The following is a 14,236-nucleotide window of genomic DNA, read 5'->3' on the forward strand; positions in this document are numbered from 1 at the left end:
CACACACACACACACACAGACGGAAAAGGTTGACCAGACCTCGAAGTCACTGTCAGCCTTTTCCTTGTAAAAATTAATTAATATGGTACTCTACTAGAATGTATCGGGTGAGCCTTCAATTTAATGTTCAGCTGTTTTTATACTTAACTTTACGTACAAGCAAACAATATATATTTTATACCACACACATATATATTCAACAACTTTAGAGAGAGAGAGAGAATGAATGACCTATATGTCTTCTCAAGTTTTTAACTACAAATCAATGTTAAATCGTTTCATATAGGACATGTGTGTGTGTGTGTGTCATAAGTGTATACGCTTTTCATGTATGGATGTGTATATATATGTAGGATGTATAGATTTCTCGATGTAAAGTGACCGTTAGCAGTTGACACAGTTTAATATGACTGCTGTAGTTGATGCAGCAGAGCCACAAGTGACAAAAAACATTGATGTTGTGACAGAGATGACATTAACCCATGTAACGTAACGTAAGCCCACTTGTTTGTTTCATCGATCTCTTTGAATCGATCGGTATGATTCAGCTATGAGACAACTTGACTGGCCCGACTCGAGTCCCTAGTAACCTGGCTTCATCGATGTGACATAATCCTTAGTAACCAAGATCAATAGATAGTTATAAAAGTAATGCAACAAACGATTTCTTACAAAAGTACAGGGCCACTAATAATAACAAAAACAATCGTGAACATTCATTGGTCAATGTAAGGGGAAAACTCATTTCAGTCAGAATGATACTGGTATATTACAGGTATTTATCGATGCAGGGGGGGGGGTTCTCACAAACGCCTTAACCGTGTGTCTTGATACAACTACAGCTTGGTGTCTCTTTGTTTACTCTTTTTTTTTTTTTCAAAGGGATTTTAAAAAGGCAGAGACGTTTTTTAAGCTGTAGCTTAAGATTAAATTGATAAAATTTAGGTGGGGGGAGCATTTTAGAGGAGCTTCAGAACATTGCCGTTACCCCGACGGAGCAGGGAACACTAATCTCCAATTATATATAGGCAGAGAAATGGAAGAAAAAAAAAAGGAAGGGGGATAAAGTCTTTTTCTTGCTTTTTTTTTTTTGTAGTAGATGTAAAAATGAAATTACAACAACCAGGAATCGAAACCGAATCTGTAGACTCGATGTTCTCGACAAACTACAAAGGAAAGTTATACACATACACATTTATATATATGTATTTATAAAGAAAACTTACACTTATGTCAACGGTATAAACAGTGCCATCCAGAAGAACGACGTTACACGTGAGCTGATTTTTCTTGCGACCAGCTACCTGTCCTCCATCGGTTGTGGTATTACCTCCACCGAGTCGGGTACGTCTCCTACCCGTTAAAAGACGAAATAATGCCGACATTGCTGCTATCTTTTCAACATAGAAATAACTAGTTAGTGACAGTAATAACAGTAATATTACTACTAATACTATTTAAAGCAACGGAGACTAAGTACAGAGAGAAAAAGAGAGTGAGAGCTCTGGATGTGCGTGTGAGAGAGAGAGAGAGAGAGAGACACGGCGAGTAAATGTTACTGCATTAAACTTTCTTTTATATATATATATGTATATATATATATATATATATATTGTTTCGGGTGTTCTTCCGTGTGTTTATACTGTTGCTTCTTTCTCTCGCCTTTTTTTAAAATATATATATATATATATATACCCCGGTTAGTGGGTGTACGTCATGGATGAGAAATTCAAACAAAGGCAGACGACAATAATGGGTAATTCAATCAGCTCTCCAAGAGGTTAAGTCTACTGTAAGTATTTTTTTTTTTCGGTGATTATCCACGTATTTTCACGTCCTTGGTCTGTGTATGTGTGTATTTATTTAAATAATTTTTCCCTAACTTTTTCTTCCTACTGAGCAACAACTTCCTGCCTCACGATATCTCTTTCTATATATTTGTGTATATACACAGTTTGTGTCTTCATAGACATATAGTAGAAGTTTTTAAGGAGGTGGTTCCCCTTATTTTCCCCCCTTATATTATTATAATCACAGTCCACTGCTTTGTAGTAGTAGCTGTATTAGTAATGGTATATGGATATAGTTATACTTATAATGGTGTTGTTGCAGTTATTGTCAGCAAGAGTTTACGATTTGTGTTGCTGTCCGTCATGGTAGCGCCTGTAGGCTGATTCGGCTCCGCCACACTAAATCCACAGTACTCGGTTCAGACAGGTGGTGGGGGGGGGGGGCAATTGTCGATACTGCTGCTGCTCGCGGTGACTCGGACGAGTAAAGCAGGAGGAGGGGAAAAGTTGAGCACGAAGCTGATACACAAGAAGAATAAGATAATAACAGCTACAATAGAGTAATAGTAAGAGGATGATGATAGAGTAACAAGAAGCGAAGAAAGGTGCATTTCTCACGGGCTTGTGCATGTGTGTGATTATATGCGGGTATATGTGTGTGTGTGATCCACACTCCCCCCCTCTGTCTATCTTTCACATATATACATTTATTCTTTGTCTCATTTTGTCTTTCTTTACATCTTTTGCTCTCTCTCTCTTTCTTCTCTCTCATTGGTTTTACTCTTTCACCTTTTCTCTTTCCCTACCCTATACTCTTTCTTTTCCTATTTACACTTTCTCCGCTTTATTCATGTCCCTCACATTTACCCTCCACACTCGCTCTCTTTTTTCTTCCCCGGTTGTCATTGTTTCTCTTTCTCTATCTGTCTTACACGTTCTCTCTCTCTCTCTCTCTCTCTGTCTTTTTCCTTCACGCTTAACTACGCCATTCTTATATTCCAGTCTCTCTCTTTGTCTTTCTGCCTTAACTTTTACAAAGAATTCCCAACTTATATTTCCTTATTTCAGTATTTCGTTTACTATTCCTAATAGCTATCTATCTATCTATCTATCTATCTATCTACCTGTTTGTCTCTTTCTCTCTCTCTCTCTCTCTATCTATCTAGCTATCGAAGTCTGTCTGTCTCTATGTCTGTCTGTCTATATCTCAGTGCCTCTCTGTCTCTATCTATCTGTCAGTGCCTCTCTCTCTCTTTATCTATCTATCTATCTGTTTGTGTCTGTGACTCTATCTGTCAGTCTGTCTATCTCTATCTGTGTATCTGTCTGTCTTTATGTTAACTGTCTGTCTGTTTCCTTCTCTCTCTCTCTCTCTCTCTCTCTCTCTCTCTCTATCTATCTATCTATCTATCTATTTATCTATCTATCTCTATCTACAAGGAGGTATCAAAAAGTTCCAGGAATAGTTGTTTAATAAAAAAATAACTTATTTACCTAAGTTTTAATATCACCTCCTTCAAAATATTTACCTTGCGCAGCAACACAGTGGTCCCAACATTCCTGCCACTTTTGGAATCCAGCTTGGAAGTCAAGGACCTTCTGCCATTCACTCTAGATCACAACAACAGTGTTAAAACAGCAATCTTTGGGCTGCATTTTCATCTTAGGGAAGACATAGAAGTCCACAAGTGCTGACGAATACGGCAGGTGCGGAATGATGACATGAGCAAGGAGAATTCAGTGACAGGGTTCATTGTCATCATGAAGGGTCCGATTCTTTACGCTCAACAGATCTGGTCACTTTCACCAAATGTCCTCCCTCAAACACTTAAAAATGTCACAGTAAAACTCTCAATTGACGGTTTCGCCTCAGGAGACAAATTCTTGATGCACAATACCATATTTCCAAGGGTAACACTTGTGGCAGATCTTCTAGATCAGGGGTTTTCAAACTTTTTGACTTGCGGACCCCTTTATATTTCAGGCTTTTTATGAAATTTATACATAAATATTTGCTTAAAATAACATATTTTTACATTTATTTATTTAACAGTATTTAACAAATAGGTTTATTGTCAATTAAAAGATTTCGATTAAAAAAACATATATAAAATCAAATTGCCCATAAAAAGTATTTGCTGTCCACGGAACCCCTGTCTTGTCCTTGTGGACCCCCTGTGGTCCACGGACCACAGTTTGAAAACCCCTGTTCTAGATCGCTCATCATTTTCCAGAGATGTTCTTCCAATTTTGAAGTGCCTGCACCACTTGAAACATTGTGTACAACCCATTGCCTCATTGCCATAAACTTGCTGAAGCATGCTTAATGTCTCTGCAGCAGACTTCCCAAGTTTAATGCAAAATTTCACATTGGCTCTTTGGTCCTGTCCATAACAAAATCGCAGACTACAGCATACATGTGATCTCAAAAACACAAATTTCACAACTTGCAAAGTAAACACAGTGATGTCACTCGGCACACTGCCTCATGAAGGCCACTGCTAGCTGTCATTGCACATGCAACTAGTTGCTACAATCAGTTGGTGCACTACAGAATTAGTCTAGGAAATTTTTGATACCACCTTGTATCTATCTATATACCTATCTTATCTAGTCTGTCTGTCTACCTATCTATCAATCTGTCTTCTTCTTCTGCCTTTCTCACTTCTACTCTTCTCTCATTCTTTCAATTTATTTCACTCATTACTCAACACTATTTCTCTCTCTCTCTCTCTCTCTCTCTCTCTCTCTCTCTCTTTGCCTCCATTCAAACTTTCTTTGCCTCTACCAACTCATACATCAGGAGTTCAATTCCACTGCTGCTATCACATTTTTGTTCTTCAACCCCAGGTTGTTGCTAATCCAGTAAAACCATGATTAAAAATGTTTCACTTGGTGCTATTCTAATGCACAGTAGTTATCCAGAGGCACCACTGATCAAGGAGGGAGCTCAATGCAAATTTTTGTATGATTTTGTTGTGTGGGACCACTCTCACCATGCATTATAGACCCAGGTGCCCATTATACAGTTTAAGACAGCTTCAGCCTATGCAACAATGCCAAAATCTTTAAACATTGTAATATATCAATAAAACCTAACATATATATACATACATATAAGATGAGGTGTAGGCATGGCTGTGTGGTCAGAAGCCTGCTTCCCAACCACATGGTTCTGGGTTCAGTCTCACTGCATGGAACCTTGGGCAAGTGTCTTTTATTATAGCCTCAAGCTGACAAAAGCCTTGTGAGTGGATTTGGCAGACAAAAAGTGAAAGAAGCCTGTCGTATATACTATTAAGATTTTTTTTTTAATTATCCCCTCAATATATATATATATATATATATATATATATATATATATATATATATACATACATACACATATATATATACATACATACACATATATATACATATATACCACATGTGTGGTGTGTATTCATATATATACAGGGTGTGTAAAGTATTTGAGGACATACCTTTTTGGGATCATTGCTGCATTTTTTGCTTACTTTGGATAATCTTTGTTCCAGAAAATAATAATGGCAGACCCTCAGCTTACTCAAGAAATGAAGAGGCATGCTGTTATTGTGGTTTTAAAGGCTGGGTATAGTGATTTAGAAATATTTTGATTTTTAAAAGTTGCCAGATCTTTCGTCTACAAAGTTTGTTAGGAGCTAGAGACTGAAGATGGAAACATATCACCAGTATCAAAACATAAAAAGCATTCTAAACACTCTGAAATCATCAGAACACCTGAATTTATCCAAAAAGTTCAACAGACCATTGATTACAATGCCAGAAAGTCCATGAGGTCAATTGGAAAACATCTCCATGTGTCGAGGAACAGTCAGAAATTCTGTCCACGAAGACATCAGATATAAGTCTTGTATGATGAGGAAAGGTCAATTTGTCAGAAAAAGCAAAAGAAAATCACTACATCAGATCTAAAAGGCTCTTAAACAAACTGAAAAATCCAGCAGAAGATTTGATTTGGTTTTTCTCAAATGAGAAAATCTTCAACCAAGATCAAAAAGTTTACAAAAGAAATGACAGATGGTTATGTGCAGAACCCTTCTGAAGTTCCAAATGTTATGTGTACAAAATTTCCTGCAACTGTCATGGTTTTAGGGGTTGTCAGCAATGAAGCACATGTGATGCCTCCTTACTTTCCACATGGCCTTAGAGTTAACTCTGCTGCCTATATTAAGGTCCTGGAAATAATTGTTTAGCCTTGGATAGACAGTGTATGCAATGGAAGGCAATGTGTGTTTCAGCAGGACTCTGCACTATCACACATGGCTCTAGTAACACAGGAATGGATGGCTGAAAATTTTCGTGATCACATAATCCCTAACATTTGGCCTCCTAATTCCCCAGATCTCAATCCATTGGACTATTACATGCGGAGCGTTGTTGAGAGAGAAGTCAATGAACACACCCATAACACCAACGATTCTTTGAAAGCTGTGAGAGTCAAAGTAATGTCCAAAATGAATCAGGACCACTTGATTCGAGCATGTAGATCATTTAGATCTCATATAGAAGCAGTAGTTGAAGCTGAAGGTGGCTTTGTTGAATAACATTATAGAAAAGTTTTATTTTTATCCTCGTAGCATTTTTTGATAAATAAAGTTATCATCTGTTATTATATATCTGTTTTTTTTTTATAAACATAATCTGGCCTTAAATATCTTACGCACCCTGTACACACACAGAGTGTATGGCGTTATTTCGCATGATTTATGCGTGCAGACTGTAGTGAACTTCCTTAGGCAAGGTAGATTACTCTGGTTGTCCAAGACGACTTTAGTTAATCACATCCATGCTGGATTAATTCTGTCGTTCGTTATAGGAAGAACAGTTAGCTGTAAACTTTCTCTGATGTTCAATGTACAAATATCCGAATGTTTCTACCCCCGGTAAAGCTCTTGATACACAACAAAATAGAACACCCTGCTGTATTTGCTAGGCGTTTGTTGAATCGATCGTAAACCCACGGAACACGACCGAGTATGCTGTGGTTCTATGGCTATGATACATACCACCTTTAGCCAGTGTTTAATTGCTGCTTACACTTTTAGATGTGATTAAAGTATGACTAATTTATCTTTATTTTTATGGTGGTTTCACCTGAGCTGGGAGGGGTTACCTGACTACACGATGATGGACTTTTCGACTGCTATAAGCTCGGAGAGAAACCTTTGTGATATGTGCATGTCGGGCAATGAAACGAGTTTTAATACTAGAGAAAAGTATTTTTATGGCTTACAGTCAATGCAGTTTGCGTAACACACAAGAGAAAGGCGGGTGGTCATAGTGGGAACGTCATTACTCATGGGTTTTCACCGTTGGGATTGACCCGATGTCAAAAGAGCGATGCTCTGCGTGGTCGTTCGAATATCAGCTAAATTTCTCTATAAGCATACCCTACCGCCTGAAAATAGAAATTAAAATAAATAGATATTCAATAAAGCAATTTAAGATTGATTGTATTTGAAAAGATGGGATTGTCGCAGCTCGAATGTCTTTGATTGATCATGCATAGGTGTACTCAATGGTTGCTGACCCCGGGTTAAACATCAAAGAGTAATAAAGCGGTAAGCGGCATTAGAGTATAAGAAAACATCTCTCATTACTTTAAGATAATATTAGTTATTTTATTATTGTTTAAGTGATGTTAAATAATTAGTGCCACCTTTTGCTTCGGCCATAACCTGAATATGTTTTCATATATTAAAAGGGATGCACAGGTAAGGGTTGTTCGAGATACAACCCCCACCCCCAATAATGATCTAAAACTTCTGAAGTTCAGGTGAGAAAAAACTGGAATGATAAAACTGAAGATTTTGCGCCGCTAAAATATATTATACCATTACTTTAATTTAAATTTTTCATAAAATCATTTGAAAAAGCATTTTCTCTGCTCCAAATATAAAATTCAGAGTTTTACTTGTTCACAGATGCGAAAATAAGGACTGGCTTTCATTTAGTAAACAAACATGTCAGCGCCCTTGTAAATGGCGTGGTTTTGCAATGTATAATCTACAGTTTCCTTTCTTTGACATGGTTATTTGATCTCATTCACTGCTGCTGCTATTATAGTAAGTTATTTACTCGAGTTTGGTTGTAGTTTTGATGTTGTTGAATATTAATTAAGATGTTATTTAGTTTCCGCCTTGAGTTTGAAGTTGTCATTAACTATTTCCGAAGGTCGAATAAGTGCCATGTCTAAACAGGTGTGCCCTGCCGAATCGAACACACTTGCTAAGGTATGCCGATTCCTTTATTAATTAGCCTTCTATCTTTCGTTGAAAGAAGTCAATATCATCTTCTAGTTCCTTGAGTATTAATATGGTAATTTTGGCGGAGGTAAAGAATACGTACATCACCCGTTTTCGGCGTAACAAAAACCCTAACCCTAAACACCGGTTGTACGTATTCTTTACTTTCGCCGTAATTTCTTACGTAAGCACACGATCAGAAATTTGGAAATAAGGGTTTAGTCGATTAAATTGGTTCTAGTAGTTGACATGTACTTTATTTTATCGACCCAGAAACAACGATAAACGAATAAACGCTTGACTGGGTTTGAATTGAGAATATAAAATGATCCAAGAGAAATACGACGCTCTAATGATTCTAACAAGTCACCAGCTTACAGTTGTTTCTAACATAGGCACATAGGGTTGTAACGTAGTTAAACTTATGAGGGAGGAGGCCAATTGATTAAATGAATCTCCTGAACTTACCTGGGATTTTGTTTTATATAGAGGATAACTCCTCTAGACTGGATAAAATAAAGTCCAAAATTACGAAGATAAAAAACCAGAACAAATACTGCAAAGTATTTTTACCCCGACGCTATAACGATTCTAGCAATCCACCACCCTTCTGCGTAATGATATAATAATGATATATCCTCTTATTGATACGGATTCAAATTCGTTGAAGGAGTGGTTTCACACAGGTTCACAAGAATACTGAAAATTTACTAATCTATCCGTCTCCTCCGCTTACTCTCCTTGGGACAGTCGTGGGGATAGTGTCCTCAGACACCCTCTCTTTAGGGTTGTATAAGAAGAAACCATTGTTAGACTTTCCGGCTGCATTCCAAACCGTGACCAACTGAGGCTATGAATATCCAACCATCTTAGTCCTAATCTACCTCTAGGTCTCCTGTCAGCTTACCCTGAAGAATCTGTTTTGCAATTTTTTCCTACGACACGCTAATCACATGTATGCAGTACTGGAGCTGTAACCTGTCAGTAACAGGAATTAAAAAAAAAAAGTCCAAGATTTATTGTATGAAATATGTCATTTTATTTATTTATACTTTTAGCATGTTATTGCTGCAACACAACCTAGACACGAGTAGGTTTGATTTTTAGGTAAGAAATATAATATTCGATAGATTAATTACTAGTTAGTAGGTTCAGGCAAAAACTACGCTTTTTTCCCACATTAAGACTTTCTTACTGCTTTTTCGTTTCTAGGACACTATGAAAGTGAAAGCATTTATCTCGTGAAAAGTAGGTGTTTTCCGAGCCAAAAGACACGAGTGATTTTTCCTTTATTATAAACAATGAAAACATTTTCTGAGAAAATGAAACTATTAAAGAATGAATGTGAACCGTAATGTGCCTGTTAAATACAGTAGTGCTGTTCAAACTTTTTTTTACTATCGCCCCTAACACTGTTTCTAGACCCCGTAGCTACATTCAATGCCCTCCCACCCCACATTTTTAACATACATGCACGTAATATCAGGCAAAAATAATTTAGTTCCAAGTACTGGTCTAATGCTGGTGACTACTTCCACAACATTTCCTTACTTCCTGTAAGGGAATGCTATAAGAATAGATGGTATATATTCAGTTTTGTTTATTTGCTTATTTACATTTCAAAGTCTGATGTCGTGATTATGCCTAACAAGCATTTTATTACCGTATTAAAAAAGTTTTCATTTGATACTTAAATGGAAAACAAAGACTTTAAAAAAACTATACAGATGCACCCAGCCATGCCCTCTGTCTCTGATACTCTTGTAAATTTTCCCACTGTTCCACTTCCAGCAATGCTGTACAACATCTAATATGTTGTTCTCATTATTAAGTTAGCTCTGCCAAATGTTTAGTGATTGCATTCATAACTAACATGATTATTGTTTAAAACCAAGTGGACTCTACTAAAGGCACCCAAGGACCAGTTGATAATGTTAAATTGGGCAACAGTTTAAAGATATTATTCAAGAACATAGGACACAAAGAAATGGAATAAATATCATAATCTGTCTCATCCAATGCTTTACTAATTCTGCTCTGGAATGACATTTTATTTTATTGACTCCTGCAAAAAATAAAAGTAAAATTTATATTGGCATGATTTGATCTCACTGTGCAGAGAATTGTAATAGGATATTTCATCTTACAATCTGCCAACAACCATACTCATTTGTCATCTTGGATAAGTTCTTATGCTGGGCAAGAGGTGGGTGTCTGATGTTTTGGGACTGACCCTTTGTCTAAAAGGGAAAGGATTTTTCAATTCGGGTTTCTATATAGTAGTGAGAATGAGAATATAGCAAGACAGGGCCAGGAGAGAGGGGATGAATATAGGAAATGTTTGGAGCTGTTGTATAAAATAAAAACGATAAAAAGTAACAAGTTCCATATTTGCATTGTTATAACAAAGTTCAATGAGTGTATGTATGTGTGAGTGGGGTAATGAATATGGATGTGTAGTTAGTGGACAGGTGACGAAATTTAGGGTGTGTGCTTGTGAGAACAACGAAAATAATTGCTAGATGCAGGGTAAAAGTACACCAGTGACAATGTTCAGATTGTGTGTTTAGTTGAGTGGAATACCATAGTTTTAATAACAACACACTCTGTGATTCTGCTCTTAAACCTTTCCGTGAAAATAATAATACAGAGCTCTTTGTTAAATTTTTCGAATTAATCGACAGTTCTGCTCTTCTAAACCTCGTCATATTTTTATTTTATCTATCTTTTACTTGTTTCACTCATTAGATTGTGACCATGCTGGGGCACTTCCTTAAAGGGTTGTGGTTGAATCAATTTACCCCACTACTTCTTTTTAAGCTTGGTACTTATTCTATCGATCTCTTTTTACCAAACCACTTAGTTACAGAGATGTAAATGAACACCAGATGTCAAGCGGTGGTGGGGGACAGACAAGCGCATTTCAGTTTCCGTCTACCAAATCCATACACAAGGCTTTGGTCGGCCCGGAACTGAACTCAAAATCATGTCGTTTGAAAACAAATTTCTTTCTATACAGCCACGCATAAAAATAATTTTCTATTGCCTTGGTATTTTTATTTACGAAAGGAATCCCAGACAAACAATATTCCAAGAATTAACATTTGCCTTTTTTTTTTTTTTTTTTTTCCGAATTAGTAATTCTGATTTTGGTATTAAAAGGGTTAATTATAAATTAACAATCGATATAAAAATGCTCTGTTACGGGTTAGTAGTAAGGGTTTGAAAACTATGGAAAATCATTTCCTTGGGAAAGTCCATCTAGAGTTGTCCCCCCTTATAGAAAGTGTTTAACTTATAAAAGCTGGTAGTCCTGTGTTGTGAATTGGCAGATTTGTTCGTGTCTGATAAGATAACTTGCAGTATCTGTTGTGGCACTTTGTGTTCTAAGTTTAAATTATGCCTCTTTGCGGTGAGGAACGGAGCATTCAAGCCCCAGCTAACAGTGACAGACCTCCAATATCAGACAGATTATTTATTATTATTTTTTCAATTATGGCTGGGTTCCAACCTGAGCCGTTACTGGAAAGAACAGTAAGAATGCAGAGGGTTTGGGTTTGGCACCTGTGTAGCAGACAGGTATGTATAAATGCAATTGTGTGTGTGAATATATATATATATATCGCCTGTGTTAGAATGGGGGCAGCTGATGAAGGAAAATGTTCTCTATGTGGCCTGTGAGTTTTCTGTACTCAGGTTATTATTATTTTTTTTGTCTACGTTTTGTTTGCAATGTCCTGTACCCAGATATGCACCTATATATACAGGTAGATGTAGGTATGCACATACTTGTACGTATATATGCATATACTCATTTATTATTTGTTTTATATATATATATATATATATATATATATATATATATATATATATATATATATATATACACATACACACACACATAAACAGACACGCGCACACATATACAACTTTAAAGAGGAAATTTATGTTTTGTTATTTTGACTGTGTCTCATAAAGCCTATCTCAAATCTCATTGAGAGATTCAAAAAAGAAAACAAGAGATAGGTTTATAATTTACTGGTGATGTCTATTAGTTACAGGAAGTAAAAACAATTGGCTATATTTTGGTAAAGTTTAGTAACTAGAATTATTTCTGCTTCTTGTAACAAACAAACGTTTTGCCATTTATAAGCCACAAATAAGGTGGCCCATCCAAGTGGGCAAACATTCATCTTCTCAACACAAACAAAAATCCACTGATAATTACCATATTAACTCCTTTATTTATTTATTTATTTAGTCGTTTGTTCTCTCTCAAACAGTAATACTCACCTATCTTATGGTTGACCATTAAGTCAACCCTTCAGTGGTAAATGTTACATGCTGACCTTTATTCAGAATCTCTCTTGTCTACAATGAAACGTGAACCTTGTGTCAGTTAGCTAATTTTATTCCTCTTGTCAAATAGGAGCCAACTTTCACGAAGAAATTTATCTCTTGAAGGCCAAGATGTCATCACGTTGGTTGGATTATCCTCCTTCATCTTCATGCTGTTCTTGTTGTTGTGCTTGATGTAGGCTTACTTGGCCAGCAATTTGTGTTGTGGGTTTTAACACTTCCAACCAATTTCAAGTTATTTCATGTTCATGGGAAAAACTTTTTGTTTTCAATAGTTGTGATTTTTTGTTTGTTTGTTTTTTGTATTGTTAACTTCATCAGTAGAAATGAAAGCAGCTAAATGACCTAAATGTGCAACATTAAATATATGTGTCAGTGGCCTTGTAATTAAGAATGTTACTACCATTAGTTTAAATATAACAGTCCCAAATTCAAATCGAGTCTAGTACTATATATATATGTATATATATATACAAACACACACACACATTCTTTTACTTGTTTCAGTCATTTGACTGTGGCCATGCTGGAGCACTGCCTTTAGTCAAGCAAATCAACCCCAGGACTTATTCTTTTTAAGCCTAGTACTTATTCTATCGGTCTCTCTTGCTGAACTGCTAAGTTATGGGAATGTAAACACACCAACATTGGTTGTCAAGCGATGGTGGGGGGACAAACACACATACACACACATGACTGGCTTCTTTCAGTTTCCGTCTACCAAATCCACTCACAAGGCTTTGGTCGGCCCGAGGCTATAGGAGAAGACACTTGCCCAAGGTGCCACGCAGTGGGATTGAACCTGGAACCATGTGGTTGGTAAGCAAGCTACTTACCACATAGAAATGAGAAACCTGATAGATTTTCTTTTGTGATGAAACACATTATAGTGGTTCTGGGTTCAGTCCCGCTGTGTGGCACTTTGGCCAAGTCTTCTACTATAGCTTTGGGCTGACCAAAGCCTTGTGAGTGGATTTGGTCGTTGGAAACTGAAAGAAGCCCGTCGTATATGTCTATATCTAAATGTGTGTCTTTGTGTCTGTTTGACCCTTCTATCACTGCTTGACAACTGGTGTTGGTGTGTTTACATCCCCATAAGTCCTGGGGTCAATTTGTTTAACTAAAACCCTTCAAACTGGTACTCCAGCATGGCTGCAGTCAAATAACTGAAACAAGTAAAAAGAAGAATCAATGCATGAGGACGTCTGATAGTGGTTAATAAAGAGATATGTATTGAGTACTTTTTCCTCTATCCATAAATTCAGCCCCACCCCCACCCATGCATACATGCACACACACTAACAAGTATTGCTTATGATAAGACATTATATATACATTTATTCATTATGTATTTGATAGGTCTTTCAGGTTTCCATATATAAAACTTGTTAAACTGTTGCTTTGGTTGTATAGCGTGCTGCCATATCTGTGCTGGTGCCATGTAGTAATGCCTGTGCCAGTGCCACATGAAAAGCACCTAGCACACTCTAGGTAAAGTGGTTGCTGTTAGGAAGTGCATCCAACCATAGAAACCAAACCAAATCAGATTGGAGCCTGGTGCAGCTCTCCTGCTTGCCAGTTCTGGTCAAACCATCCAATCCATGCCAGTATGGAAAATAGATGTTAAATGATGATGATCACACACACACACACACACACATTCACAAAGGCTTCTGATGTGACATTTGCCAGTGACAACTGTTTCATTTTAAACTACCCCCCCCCATCCCCTCGTCATTTTTATTTATATACACTCCCTTACTACTCCCCACTACCACCACCATGACTGCTTCTCACTTC

The 14,236-nt window shown here is 36.9% G+C and overlaps 2 protein-coding genes across 10 annotated transcripts in view; one reads left to right on the top strand and one right to left on the bottom strand.

Moving 5' to 3' along the window:
• LOC106884072 (uncharacterized) overlaps window positions 1-1,597 on the bottom strand; it is a 236,730-nt gene extending 235,133 nt beyond the window's left edge. For 2 of the 4 annotated variants that reach the window (XM_052974295.2, XM_052974294.2), the window contains exon 1: window positions 1,227-1,597. In XM_052974295.2, coding sequence (XP_052830255.2) covers window positions 1,227-1,385 — 159 coding nt within the window. In that variant the 5' untranslated portion in view covers window positions 1,386-1,597. The remainder of the gene's footprint in view (window positions 1-1,226) is intronic. The other 2 variants (XM_052974297.2, XM_052974296.2) reach the window with 1 other exon arrangement.
• Window positions 1-14,236, top strand: part of LOC106883154 (transmembrane protein 177) — a 20,513-nt gene continuing 6,277 nt past the window's right edge. The window contains exons 1-2 of one of the 6 annotated variants that reach the window (XM_089366034.1): window positions 1-107; window positions 1,705-1,792. The gene's annotated coding sequence lies outside the window, so the exon portion shown is untranslated. Of the gene's footprint in view, window positions 108-1,609; window positions 1,793-7,765; window positions 8,066-11,404; window positions 11,657-14,236 lie in introns of those variants that run through there. The other 5 variants (XM_014934071.3, XM_052974299.2, XM_014934067.3 and 2 more) reach the window with 5 other exon arrangements.

This window comes from Octopus bimaculoides, chromosome 18 (assembly GCF_046866305.1).
Source record: "Octopus bimaculoides isolate indiv1 chromosome 18, ASM4686630v1, whole genome shotgun sequence".
Lineage (NCBI taxonomy): Eukaryota > Metazoa > Mollusca > Cephalopoda > Octopoda > Octopodidae > Octopus > Octopus bimaculoides.